General features: G+C 36.8%; 1 protein-coding gene across 1 annotated transcript in view; it reads left to right on the top strand.

Annotated features, from left to right (window-relative positions):
* abcc8 (ATP binding cassette subfamily C member 8) overlaps window positions 1–14,657 on the top strand; it is a 58,398-nt gene that overhangs the window by 21,276 nt on the left and 22,465 nt on the right. Inside the window, exons 10-20 of the mRNA XM_088935103.1 lie at window positions 468–602; window positions 1,347–1,509; window positions 1,868–1,908; window positions 2,855–3,000; window positions 5,765–5,873; window positions 6,297–6,410; window positions 8,214–8,289; window positions 8,827–8,932; window positions 12,103–12,135; window positions 13,782–13,820; window positions 14,057–14,155. Coding sequence (XP_088791229.1) covers window positions 468–602; window positions 1,347–1,509; window positions 1,868–1,908; window positions 2,855–3,000; window positions 5,765–5,873; window positions 6,297–6,410; window positions 8,214–8,289; window positions 8,827–8,932; window positions 12,103–12,135; window positions 13,782–13,820; window positions 14,057–14,155 — 1,061 coding nt within the window. The remainder of the gene's footprint in view (window positions 1–467; window positions 603–1,346; window positions 1,510–1,867; window positions 1,909–2,854; window positions 3,001–5,764; window positions 5,874–6,296; window positions 6,411–8,213; window positions 8,290–8,826; window positions 8,933–12,102; window positions 12,136–13,781; window positions 13,821–14,056; window positions 14,156–14,657) is intronic.

The raw sequence follows: 14,657 nt of genomic DNA, 5'->3' as shown, positions 1-14,657 counted from the left end.
TTGATTAAGATATGAACAGCCTAGAGGTTGTATTTAAAAGGAAAAACAGGCAAAAAGGATTTTGAAGTCTCCTGGAGAAAAGCCATTGCTCTGGATCAGAATCTGGAATGTATCTATCCAGATGAAGATGTTTTACAAATAGGGTTAAGAAAAAAAATTAAACATTAGTTACTGTACTTTTGTACTTGTGAACCTGCAGAAGTGCAATATTCATCATGCTATGTTAGTTGTTATGGGCAGAAAAAGTAATTAACCTAGAACATTTAAGCAAAAAAAAAGAAATCATTCTTATTTAATTTCTTTCTCCAGCTCAGGGATGGATAAAAATTCATTCAAAAGTTGCATGTTTAATAAGCAGTGCATCTCAACTCATGGGAGTTGAGTGACTGGGTGGTTTCATTTTGCAGAGCATTGTGAATTCCATGGTTGATTGATTTTTGAACAAATAGAAAATGATATTGTTGCAGATCATTGTGGGAGTGATTCTGCTCTACTACCTCCTGGGAATAAGTGCCTTGATTGGAGCCACAGTGATCGCAGTCCTGGCACCAGTACAGTACTTTGTGGCCACCAGACTGTCCCAAGCACAGAAAAGCACTTTAGTGAGTACACGACAATTTTACAATGTTTACAAGACAATGTAAACATGCGAACACTCTGCTGTAAATTCCTACTTTTCCTGGCACTTAAAAAAGTAAAAAAGTCGGATTTCAGTTGTGGATTATACAGAAATGCATGATGGTCCAGGGTTTCTTTGTTAAAATTTACAGTATCACTGCAGTTAAAACCCTTTTTCCAGATTTACTAAAAGTGTTTTAAATATAAATGAAATAATAGAGGATAAGAATAATACTGTATGAGGATGTTTTTTCCTCATTAGAATGAATGCTGCTCATTTTAGTTAGTTCTGAGATGTGTTTCTTGACATTTATTTTCAGCAAAAATTGTATTTGATGTGGAAATTGGTGTGAAAACACAATCATACAGAAATTGATTGGTTTAAAATGATGATGGATGATGGTGCTAAATAGTATTAAATCCACAGCTATTTGAAAAGCAGTGCACCTCAGAACTGTGACGCAACAGACTCACAATTCCTTAGAGATTTTCTAGATGTCACTGCAGTGAAAGTGGTTTTTTTTTTTTTTCCTATAGAAACAATTATTTTGGCTCACCTTATGGTTTTTGTTTTTAACACAATAATTTATGGAATGGAAGCACAACCTGCAGCATGTACAGTTGGCTTTTGCCTCCATTGTGGAACCATGTCAGCTGTTTGGGGATGGTCCCTCAAAACACCTCACTCGCCTATCTGACCTACTGGCCCCCCACTCTGCTGCCAACAGGAGTATTCCAGTGAACGGCTGAAAAAGACCAATGAGCTTCTGAGAGGGATCAAGCTCCTGAAGCTGTACGCCTGGGAGCACATTTTCCACGACAGTGTGGAAGAGACGCGCCAGAAAGAGCTGACCAGTCTCAAAGCCTTTGCTCTTTATACTTCCATCTCCAGTGAGTACTTGCTGGGTTTGACGTTACATTGCACTGCCCGAGCCCCTAAACACGTACAGTATGCGTGTATAGTCAGTTTTGGAGAAAAAAAAACACCGGGCCTGTTCCTTAAATCTGCTACTTTATGGTATCAGCAAAAAAAATCAGTAGTTCTTAGAAAATGAATTTCTTAGTAATTTCTTACTATTTTAAAGTTACAGCTTGTGTTTATAACTGTAAAAAAAACAGGCTTCTCTATTTGTTTATTCTTTTACCTGAAAACAGTTATGTGAATATATACAGTACTAATATGTCTACCATTTAGGTTATTATTGTCCATCAAAACTGTTATAGTAAACACTGTTTATGTGCTTTGCAGTTTTCATGAATGCAGCAATACCAATCGCAGCAGTTCTTACTGTAAGTAAAATTGTATTTATACTCGAGATTAAGGTATAAATTAAAATATCTTCTATCAGAGCATAAACATGGTGTGCATGATTTCATTTTAAGTGCAGTATGACTGCAATGTTAATGTGGTGTTCCTCACAATTTAGCACTTAGAGTTGTTTTGGTTTTTTAAAATGTGATTTCTTACTTTCTAGACCTTTTGGATATGTTGAAGTCATATTAGCAATCATATGTTTCTACTTTACATTTAATGGGCATCTTAATAGCAAGAAAACAAAGGGTTAGTAACAAGAAAGGCATCTGTCCATCTTGCTCATGAAGTTAGTAGTAGCTCATTGTTCCAGGAATTTCTTCAAGTGTTCATTGAAAGACTAAACTACACTCTAGTATGTGCTTTAATGCTCTTTAACTGAATCTGTTCAAGTTCAAATTACCTGCTTTGTAATAAGCTGACCACTGCTCACAAGCCCTTAATATGCCTTCGTGTTATCCACTTACTGTATATTCTCTGTCCTTCGATTCTGTGTTATGTTCATATTAGTATTAGTACAGTAGAAGTATAGTTTTTTTTTTCATTTAGGTGAGTTTAAAAATGATCCTCTTTTCAGAGCAGAATCCTCTACTCCCTCACTATTTCACTTCCTCTCCCTCCATAGTCACATTTCTCTTCTTCGTGGTATACTGTGCCCTTTACTTCTATTGATTTATCTGCCCTCAAATGTTTCGGTTAACAAATAATTTCAATGTGACACCTATCCTCTTCCTCAGAATAGCCCACTATAGATTTTTGTTTTCTGTGCATGGCCATGTAATCTCCCCATGCCAGGCTGGGTCTGGATAGCTGAGGGAAAAACGAGAGGCAGAGGAGGTATTGTCTTCGTTGGTGTCTTGTACAGTGTAGGAGAATGGTGATGAGAAACCCCTTGTTTGTGTTTGTCTTTGCTGCTCTTTGAAGACCTTTGTGGTCCACGTGCACCTGTCTGAGGATGCTGACCTGTCTCCTGCTGTGGCCTTTGCCTCCCTCTCCCTCTTCCACATCCTGGTGACCCCACTCTTCCTCCTCTCCAGTGTGGTGCGCTCTACCGTCAAAGCTCTCGTCAGGTGAGCCGGTAGAACGTTGTCTGGTAAAACTAGGGCTTTCCGAGCCCAGGGCCAAAGGACAAGATGGTCTAGGATGATAAGTAAGTTTCCTTAAATCACCAAGAACATTAAACCTTATAAACAGAGCTACAGTATATTAGATTAGGTAAAGTGTTGCCCACCTGCATAGTTTTGATGGTGCACCCCACTGAAAGAGCCTCATACTGCAGACCCTGCTGCCCTTTGGTAGCTCTTCCCCAAACTGTTTCCCTCCAAATTAGTTTGTGCCCTCTCCCCCAACAAGCACAAATGTATACAATCTACACAAGACACAATAGATTATTTGAAAGACCAGGTATTATATTTACAAAACTCTCCCTTCCTTAAGAAGAGCTAAAAGAAAGTGATGGATGTGAATTTGGAAAGTGTTTGTGCTGATCAAATACATTCATTTTACTCTTTGTTAAAAAGTAAGGTGTATGTTTAGATCAAATAAAAACACCTGAATGCTACAGTATTGAATGATTAGCATTCAGGTGTTTTTATTTGATCTAAACATACACCTTACTTTTTAACAAAGAGTAAAATGAATGCCTGGTTAATTGTGTATCTACTGCAATAAAAACGTTTTTTGTCTTACGTCAAATTATGATTCTCTTTCTACAGTGCAGCTCAAATACTGCATTATTGTATTTAACAAAAAAGACTTTGTGCCTTTATTGAAGTTACAATCTTGTATTCTGTAACAACACAGTGCAATGTGATCTCCCTCACTGTGAGCTGATGAAAAATAGATGTGTCAAGACCATGAGGTGATATTCAGTCTCATCTCCACAGGATAGTTCTTTTGTGATATTGAAAATTGCTCACTAGGAATTTCATTTAAATCCTGTTTTTAACTTGCATAATAAACAGGCTTTAGCTGTACAACTTGTAAAATACGAACTGGCATTTTAACCTCTCACTGTGTCTTTAGAAATGAACTAACAATGAATGGGGCAAAGAGACTGGCTTGGAAATGTGTCACTTTGTCATGAATTATTTAAAGCAGAGGAACACTAGAGAAATGTGCTCGGGTTAAGCTCACAGGAGTATAGGTTTTGCAATCAATTATGGTCTGCATTTATTTCAGGAAGGTCAATATCAACATGATGAGGAAAAACACATGATTTGAATTAAATGTCTGAAGTAAATTGCATGTGTATCTAGCAAGAAGGGAGTGCAAAACATCCAGTTTAATAAAATTAAAGGCTGAAAATAGCTGTAATACAGGATGACAGAGCACAAATCCATTTTAATAAGCATTAATGGCTCTTATGTTTTATTTTCCTTAACATGACCATTGATTCAATAAAGGCAACCTCTTGCTGTTAAGTAAAAGACCAGAATTAATAGCTCTTTACTGCATGGAAGGTGGGAAGGTTAAAACTGTTTAAATAAAGTCTCAGGATTTATGGAAACATAATTTCACTGTTGCCTGCTATTTTGTCAGGGATGATTTAGTTACATCTTGCCTGACTCTTCTAGTTAATAAGCCTTCCCTAGTTGCCATATTAAGTATTTTTTCTTGCTTTTTAATGATTATATTTTTAAATGTGGACCTTTTTTTACTTGTAGTATATAAATTGTTTTTTTTATCTAGATTTTTAATTACAATATTTAAACTACAATATTTATTCTATGTTTAAATCTAGAAAAACCTTAAAATAAAACTTAAGAAAAATCATAGCTGTTTGATAAATTATTAAAAAGCTTTATTATAAAATCTTTATATTAAGAATACTATTATGATATTATGCCATTTGATACATTTGAAGTCTCCTTTATTTTAATGTATTCTAGATATTAAAATAGAAGTGTTAACTTGTAAACATCCCTGAAAATTAGAATCTGCAGGTCTGCAGTGGTTAACTAAACATGCTGAAGCCTAGATTTATCTGAGACAGTTGTCAGTGGATAGTCTGCATGCTTTTCATCTGAAGAGCAGTTGTCCATGACAGCAAATGCGCTCTGCATATGCTGATGATATGACAGCAGCTGCTATCGTGGGATGGATGACTAATGGGTCACGTTCCTCCTGCTGTATTGCGCAGTAAGAAGTTGAAAGGCACTTGGTTCTGTATTAATTGGCTAATAATTACAGATTTTATGCATTTATTTATAGGTTGAAAAATGATTGCCATCCAAGTGGTGATCTTTGTCATGCACTAATAAAATAACATTTTAAAATGTGACTATAACTATAAAATCACAATGTTAAATTATGGCCAGCTCACGCAAACCAGCAATGTTATATTCAGTGGAGCACCTGTTAAAATCACACCAGTTCTCTTTTTAGTAATTAAAATAAGTTAATGGAGAAATAGTTTACATTAGTGCCATTGGCTCTTAATCTTGAAAAAAAAAAATAAGACAGATGCTTATCATAATTCCATTACATCAATGCATTTTAAATTTGTTTTTGAAAATGTTGCAATAATTTTAGTCTGACATATCTTCCATCCTACCATTAATTATCTATTAAAAGTGGCATACTAGCAGAGCTTTTTTAAAAGAAAATCTAGATACAGATATATAAATGAAATTTCACAAATGTTTTCATGCATCATCTAAAAAGTCTTCCTCCTGGTATGCAGAATATAGTGTGACATGAGGAAAATGACATTGGAAATATATAAAAAGAGTAGATTTACAGGACATTAAGGTGTCATTGTTTCTTTGGTTAAAAGACTCTTAAAATATACTGTATAGTGGCTTCAAGTCCGCGTGTTTTCCCTTCACCTAGTGTGCAGAAACTCAGCGAGTTCTTCTCCAGTGAAGAAATTGGGGAGGAGCATGACCTTAAGGCGACAGTTCCGCAGAGCTCTGGCAATCACAACAAGTACCAGGCTGTGGTGAGTAGCAGCGAACTTCCCAAGAGGGCTGCCTGCCATCTCCTCACACGCCTCTCCTGCCGTGACGCGCCGTGACAGCCACACTCTTTTCACAGGGCTGACTTCCAGTCAGCAGAAGGGTTCTCTTATGGCTAAGCCAAGTTTACCCTCAGCCCCAGCGTCCGTATTGAGTGCATTAATGCTTCTGTTAAAAAAAGAAATAAAGGACAATTTTCCATGAAATTGTAACACACTTTCCAAAAAAATAAATAAAACATGACTTTATTGAAAACTATACTGTAGAGGAGACTTCAAGCTTTAACAAAGACAGTATATGGATCTACAAATGATTACACTTTGCTTTCTTCCGTTTATAGATCAGTTTTTTCATGTTAGCATTTGATGCTCTTTCGAAACACATTCATTTCTCATGTCTGGCAAAAGCCACTAAAGGTTGTGAACCGCAAACGGCCGGCCAGGGATGAGTGGAACAGCTTCAGCTCCCAGAGGCATAGAGACACCCCCACCACTGACGAGCGAGAGGACGTCTACATCAAGGTGAGAAGACAGTCAGCTCGGTTCGGCGGGGGACTGAGACTTTCCACAGCAATCTTGAACAGAATCATGTCCAGATGACTCCTGCTAGATTTATAATGTCAAAATTATTAATAGAAATAAAGTAGAAAAGTTATCCTTTACCATTGGAGCCACAATATGTACAGTATATACTAGTTGTTTTACTTTAATTTTTGCTTAACATTTTCGCAGATTCAATGCATGGATTTAATTCTTTTTAAAGGAAACAAAAAATGAGATGCTTCCCATGCCTCACTGTAGGAAAACCAAAACCTTAGTGTGGTTGTGGTTTGCTTAGTTATATAGAAACTAAACTCCACAATAAAGAATTTGTTTGGGATTGTAGGGTCATGCAAAACGGATCAACAAAGTTCCTCCAGTTTCAGCAAAATGTATTGAGAGTATTTTCCAGAGTACAAAAATGGAAGCCGATTGAGGGCTTGTATGTTTCCTTAATCTAGATAAGCCTACAGGATTTGTGTTCCAACAAAATAAGAGTTGATCATAATAGTCTGAGGTTAATTTTTAGTGTCCCTCCATAGCAGCTCCAACAAAACTGAGGTCTTGGTGTACAGTACTTGTTATCACCAATGCTGACCTCTGGTCTGCTATGTGGAGTAGATGGACAGCAGCCAATAGCAAAATGAGCCAAACTCATTAAAAATTATCTGGCAGGTGATAAAGATGATGGTGGTCATTCATCCAATGTGCAGTCCTCTCTGCCCAAATACAGTTTTATGATGAAGATAACTATTATTTGTGGCTATTACTTTAACTATTCATTTTCCTCATTTGAGAAATTAGTATAACATATCATTTTAAAAGGTAGACTATTTTCAGAAGTACAGCGAATGCATTGAAAATGCATGAGACAGTGATATATCAGATGTCATTGTGACTCCAAAAGTGTTACTTTTATTTGAAGTGTAGAGAGGTGAGGTTTCACATGACACGTGGATTCTGACAAGGTGTCTGAGCACAGCCAGTGCTACTTTAACAGTTGAAGGGGGTGGGGTGGAGGGAGGCAGGAGGAATATGATATTACTTCTGTGCTATTTATAAACAAGGAAATTACAAAAATACAGTATCTGAGAAGCATATCTCAAATATCTCAGGCATATCTCAGCATGTATTGTGTATAATTATTAAATAATGGGTATTTTCATTTTGGCTTTTTCAGTAAAGATAAATCTGCAAGGTTTTTATTTTGTCATAAGAAAAACTTAAACATTACAACTTTTTAGGTGGGTTCCTAATTTAGAGGCATTCAGTCATAATCCCACAGATGGTACAGTGGCTCCACATCATTGGCTCCTCAGACAACCACATACTGTACACCAAATGTTTTGAACCTGCCACCAAAAAGATAATCAATTATTTTGAAGAATTGATAGCAGAATTTGTGATGTTTCATCCAGAAAATATTATTTCTGTGAGTATTTAATACAGTTTTTTTGTCTTGTACTTGTGTTTAAACTATCCTAATGTCCCCAAAAAAATATTCATGTATCAGTATACCCATTGATATTGTGTGCGGAATCTTTGAGCTGTAATGTAGAACTGAGAATTAAGTATTTCACTAGCAGGTTTTGAATATAATAGCTTAAACATTTCCTGAAATTGATCTACCCAGGAAATAGCTATTCTTAAAAACAGATTGTTACTGTAGGTCCTCCTGCTTGGAATCATGCACACGTTTGAGGTTACCTTTTATCATTTCACACTTAAAGTGACATTAATGCTTCGTGTTTTAATATGTGTCTTCATCTCATCTCATTTCAACAGATAACAAATGGATACTTCACCTGGATGCCAGATGGATCACCCACATTGTCCAACATAGACATAAAGATCCCCTATGGTAAACATGCATGAGATTTTAAAGTTCTAATTATGGCATTTTTTGTTTACAGACTAATCACCGCCGTCAGCATGATTAACTGTTGTACAGGGCTGGTTTTAGTCAATTGTAAATGCATTACCATGATACCAATTCATCCTAATGCAATATATTCTATAAAACAGAATTAACCATATAATAGGAGACACAGATATTGCTGCCATGAAATACAGAATAAAAGATCAAATCATAATATTAACAGTCTTTTTTTTTCTTTTTGTGTTTAAAGATTGGGTCTCACTGTAATCCCATTACCAACCTCCTTTACTCTCCACCCTCGTTCTAGAGAACCTCATGCGCTGTGTTTTGCTCAAGACAAGCTGAATCCATCACATGCTGGATTAAGCCATCAATCCCTCAAGATTAGATTAATACCCCAATGACTAGTTACCCTAGATGGGGAGATTGCTCCACCTTTAACACATTAAAACTTTTATTTTTAATAATGACAAGAATCAAAGCCGACAGTGAACTTACTGTTATGTGTTTATTTTCTAGGTCAATTGACAATGATTGTGGGACAGGTGGGCTGTGGGAAATCCTCGCTGCTTCTTGCTGCACTTGGAGAAATGCAGAAGATTTCAGGGAGTGTTTACTGGAACAGGTGTGGGGCAGTATTTCTTCTGACTTTAGCTAGTCTCTAATCTCTGTATGCAAACGTTTATACTGTATATAGACTAGACCTCAGTAAACAACCACCACATTTGGAAATAACACCTGTTTCCTTTGGAACTACATACAACACTGGCAAAATGTGGAGTTAATAATTTTGCATATGAGATCCACAGACCTGATTTGTGGAACTGCAGCTTGTTTCTGTCTCAGGGTCTGTCTGAGCCACCCCAGGAAAGAGGTTTTACTGAGTGGTTTTGCAAGGATTGGCTAAGGAAAGTCCACATGGAAACAATTATCTTATTTCCACTGATTGACAAGAAGGTGATGCATGCCTTGGGGAACCATTTAATTGTATACAGTTTTGTGCGCATGTCTAGAATTTTTTTTTCTGCGTTAGTCTGAAGGAGTCTACATTCCTGAGCGGACTGTGCAGGCTGTCCCCGGGAGGCTTCCGTAGAAAGTGGCCATTTTGGCTCATCTGGGAAACTGAGCCAAAATGGTGACTGAAAGTTCAGTACTTCAGTACTGCTTTAGGAAGGGATAATTACTGTATTCCCAGTTGCTGCGGTATATAAATCCTGTGGTATAGGCTTTTTTTGGGCAAAGACTAGTAAAGAGGGACAGAGAAAAAGGTATGTGACCTAAAAAGTTAGTAAACCGAATTTAAGTAATTTGCTATGACCTTTTGGGATTTGGAATTAGTTCCGCCTCATTTCTAGGTTGGGAATAAAAGTGTAGTGTGGACACTGATAAGGCGTTAGGTTTTTTGTTTGGGCTTTTCTGATTAGTACTAAAATAATTCATATTCTTGTTGGGAATTAAACAAGCTGTGGATCCATACTGTAAATAGACTCTTTATTTAAGGGCCTTCTGACAGCTAATTATTTTTTACCGTCTCAACATTTATACACTCTAAGAAGCATTTCAGAATTGAAATGTTAAAAGCAAATTTCTTATCAAGCTAGATGCTTAAATCTATATAGTATGTTAATATTGGTGAAACAAACTATATAGGAGAAATATTAGCTTCTGCACCTAAAACCAAGTAATGCTGAGTTTGGTCATCCTGAAGTAAATATTTAAATTGTCATGAATAGCAAAGGATTTCCACTGTACTGTGTGCCAAAAAAGATGTTTTCAGTGTCTTATACACCAGTAACCCAGAGTTAGAGCTTCAGTAGCAAAGATGTATCAGTGCTGGTGTAGTGTAGCTGACAGAGCAGGAATATAAATTAAAATATTTATCATAAAGTGCTATCATTTTTTTCTGTCTTGCTAAACATTGCTAAAGGTGTTTATTCCCAAAGTGTGAATGTAGTCTTGTATGATTAATTATACACTATATTCAGCTCATCACTCCTTTTCCCGTTGCTGTGGTATTGATTAACATGTAAGAAATGGTTTCGTAATTAGAAATACCTCCAGTAATTACTTGAACAGTCACTAATGGCATGTGATTGTGAGTGCTGTGTAGAAGCAGAGAAAACATTTTCCATTTGGGGGGATTTACCAGCAGCTCCTCAAAATATGAATTTGCTAAATAAAGTTTGAGCCATTGCCTTGTAATGCCTTTGCCTTCAAACCTATTATGAAAGGCAAAATATATTAGAATTGATTAGCAAATTCGCAACGTAATCAATTTGTTTTCAGGAAACGCACTGAAAAAGCACCTTATGGCTTAGCCTTTGTCGGGTGAAGTTCATAGTGATATGTGAGAGCGTGGAGGCAGCAGTCAATAGGCTTAGACAAAGTAGTGAATATAGTGTGAGAGGACATGCTTCCAGGTTTCATGGTTGGGTTGGCTCGTTTCTTGCCAGCTAAGGAGAAAATAATTCCTGTGTGTCACTTCTCTGATTTGTTGGTTCCACAGGCGACCAACAGGGCTCAGATCATGGAAATATATAATAAAATGTGTATATATACAGTATATAAAAGGCACACACTTGTGCAGGATGTGGACAAGCATCAGCATGCTGGAAACTGCATACATACAGGTGCTCTTGCAGGAAAGGAAGAATATGAGGCCCCCCAAATGCTGTCTGTGAAAAATGTTGTTCACCAGAGTTGTTCTGTAGTTGTTGGAGATGCCTGCCCAATTTAACAATCTGCATAATGTTTTTCATTTCTGCTGTGCCCTTTCTTAGCTTTTAGCCCGGCTAACAGAACCAGGGTTCAGAGACCAATATTACATAAAATGAACTCAATAGACAAAAATATTGTATTTATTCTTGTTGTGAACGTTACCCACTGTTCTCGGTCTATTCCACTGAATACCATAACTTATTTATAAAGAAACATCCATCCCCGTACCAATAGTCCAGATTTTGTCACCCGCATAGCAATTCAATGGGCAGCTTGCTCTTTCGTCTGGCTGCCCTGAATTTAATTTGTACTGTAAAATAAATGTGCCGGTGCCCAATCTATGTCAGATATCACCTTCCTGGAGTGCTCCATTGCAGCTGCGAAGAGCAATAGAAATCAATCTTTGCTGATTAGCTTCCCATCTGCTGCTGCCGTTCTAATCACCTTCTCTTCAGTATCCTTTACCTTTTAGTTTTTTTTTCACAATTTTAACTTCTTAAAGTTTATGTGCAAAAATACGTATCTCATGAAATACTGTCACCTTTCTCAAAAATCACTTGTCATAATTTTGTCCTCTGGTGTTTAATTATGTTTTTCTTTCTGATATTTGAGCAAAAAAATGCTAAGTTTGTCCTTTCTTGAATAGCTTTGAAATCAAAGGTTCCTCGTATAGTTATTTCATATTATCTCCTAAACCTATTTGAAGTGTTTTGTTTTTCTTCTGTCACACGTGTTCAAATTTGGTAGTTTGATATTTGTTTCAAATCACTGATTCTCTGAAGCACACTTTTCCAATGTCATCTTTCTTTTTTCTGGGCTGTTAACTTGACATGAAGATCATATTTTCAGTTCTATAATTGTTTGTTTGTGTTACATTTTTTCTGATCCTGCACTTCAATAGGAGTGCCCTGTTTAAAATGAAAATTTTAATTTCATATTTATTAAGTATATAATATTAAGTATTAAGTAATTTATTAGAACTTTTATTAGAACTTTTCCCTGAAACAATTCCTGGTCGGCAAACTCCTCTTAAACTATTGAAAATAATTTTTCATGTTTGGCATCTTGTCCTAGCAGCCTTTCCAGTCATGATTCAGAGGGGGATGAAAGGTAAGGATCTTATACTTGCATTTGATATGAATTCATCGAATACAGTATTTAGAGCTTGATTAGCTTACATTTCTTCATTCATACAACACACTCTGTTGTACAAGTTACAGATGGTGTCTTACGAAGATGGGCTGTGTGAGGGTGACAGTTGTACATTATTGATTTTTCTATGTTCATGTTTTGTATCTTAGACATGTTAAACCTATGAACTCAATTCACTTTCATGAACATTTAGTGTAGTTCCAACATATTGTCCCCTACATGTTACATCAAGCTGTGCTGTGAAGCCTGCCTTGCAAATCAGGTGATTGAGTTCTGAAAATATGCAATTCTATTCAGTCAATTGAACCAGATTCCCACTGCTTTTTTTCATCACATATGTAAAAGGAATTTCATGTACATTGAGCAACGTCACATCATGTAGAAAAAGTGCCGTTGACTTTGCCGAACAAGTGTTCTGTTTGTTTACTGTATATACTGTACAGCATGTAGGCAATTACAGTATATTATTTTGTATAATCAGTTGGAAAAATGTTTATACTGCAGAATTAAAATAAAATAAAAATAATTGTACTGAAGCACAGGTATTCAATGTGCGTCATTGGGGGGGGGGACAAAGATATAGCACTTTTTTTAAAACTATTTGTTTGGGGGCAGCTGACTTGATAGCTTGTGCTTATTTATGTCGAGGAAAGTACAGATCATGGGCGGCTCAGGATGATAAACCCAGGCTCTCGGCAGGTCTGCAGTGAGAGGGAACAGCAGGAGGGCCCAGAGCATGCTGCCTCTTGGCTCATGACGGTGAACGTGCCTTGAAACTTCAGTGACCTTATGTTTTTCTCAAAGTCAAATGAGAACCAAGAGCAGAGACAGAGAGGCTGTTACTGTACTTCTGGCACCTACCCAGCTTTTAGACAATAGAGGACGAGCCTCTTTGTACTCAATCATGAGGAGCCCTCTTGCTTGAAACACTTCCCCTTATTAGGGTTTGGGCTTGCACCATTATGACAGCATTTGCTGGAAATTTAATTGGGGGTGACAAAGCTTCACACCTTCAATAAGGAACTTCTTGTGTGATAAATGCTGTTTGAACACCTTTTTATTACTGTTTGTGTCTGTACATGTATGTGTTGACATTCTCTCAAAAAAAAACTGGGTCATCAAGTCTAATTCTCAAATTACCTCTGATTCAAAAGCATTTACCCTAGGAAATATCCTACCTGTCTGTATGAAAGGCTGTCTGTATAGAATGAATGGAGTTCGAAAGGAGAATGTCAGGTGAATGTCAGGGGCTAAGGTTTGTCTGTTACCAGCTCACTGACATGTCGAAACCACATTTTCTTTTTAGTTTTCTGTACCTCCTTAAATAGATCAAATTGTTTCTCCTCTTAATGTCCTTTAGCCCTGACTTTTACAAATAAATTTATATTTAGATGAGAATATGAAAAACAGGATGACAAATTTAAAAGAGAAAGTATTTGCTTTGTCTAAATCATTGCTAAATAAGTAGAGCAAAATTTAATTCCTTTCAGTCTCTAGGATTTTTTAGCCCTCAGATGTCACAGATGTGCTGTCATTTCTAACCATGCAGTTACACTTTCACAGTGTTTCCACCATGTGCCCTGAACACATTTGTGTCTTTTCAGCACTACAGAGAGAGACACAGCTGGAGAGGCAGACGAAAGGTATGTCAAGCAAGAACAGCTCCTTACAACTGCGTACTCACTGATGGGTATAGAAATGAAAAGATCTGATTAATAATATTAATGATGATGTCAACAAAATTAATAAAAAAGAATACCACAGAGGCACTGCAGTATAACAAAGGCAAAAAGGAGCATGTACATAAACGGCACTTTTCCATTCCAGGTGGGGTCTGTTAGAATTGTATTTCAGATCTTTTACTGTTCTGCTCTGACAGGAAGAGAGGTTCTGTAGCCTATGCCTCCCAGAAGCCTTGGCTTTTAAATGCTGCTGTGGTGGAAAACATCATCTTTGAGATGCCCTTCAACAAACAGAGGTAACGTGCAGAGCTTTTCCGTTTGCTGTCATGGAATATACAGTACTGCACAATATTTTAAGAATGTTTTACAGCGTTTTTCCCCAGTAAAGTAGTGTTGAAGTATACTGATTTTCATCCTGAAATGAGGCTGAGCTTTATTACCTTCGATTGGGGTTGTGTAGCACAAGTTGCTTGGAGACAAAAATTCAGTTAAGACGGTAAAGTCTTTTCTTAGCATCAGCACACTAATCAATACCCACAGTGTAAATTCAGGACCTAAATCATTACAATAAAGTCACAGATAAAAGATGGCTACAATGTAGCCTTAAAATATTAACTGTAATGCATTGTTTTAAATTTCTCCACTTATTTTAAAGTGGATCGGAAGAATACAGAAATCTAATTTCATTTAAACCTCTGAATAATAATTTTTATAAAATATTAATGGTGGTAGGCATGGTGGAGCATTGATGCCTCACATTGCTGGGGCCCTGGGTTCAATTCTGGACCTGGGGTGCTC

This window comes from Atractosteus spatula, chromosome 16 (genome assembly GCF_055471065.1).
Source record: "Atractosteus spatula isolate fAtrSpa1 chromosome 16, fAtrSpa1.hap1, whole genome shotgun sequence".
NCBI classification, from domain to species: Eukaryota; Metazoa; Chordata; class Actinopteri; order Semionotiformes; family Lepisosteidae; genus Atractosteus; species Atractosteus spatula.
Note: the sequence above shows the minus strand (reverse complement) of the source record. Positions and strands in the feature narration are given on the sequence as shown.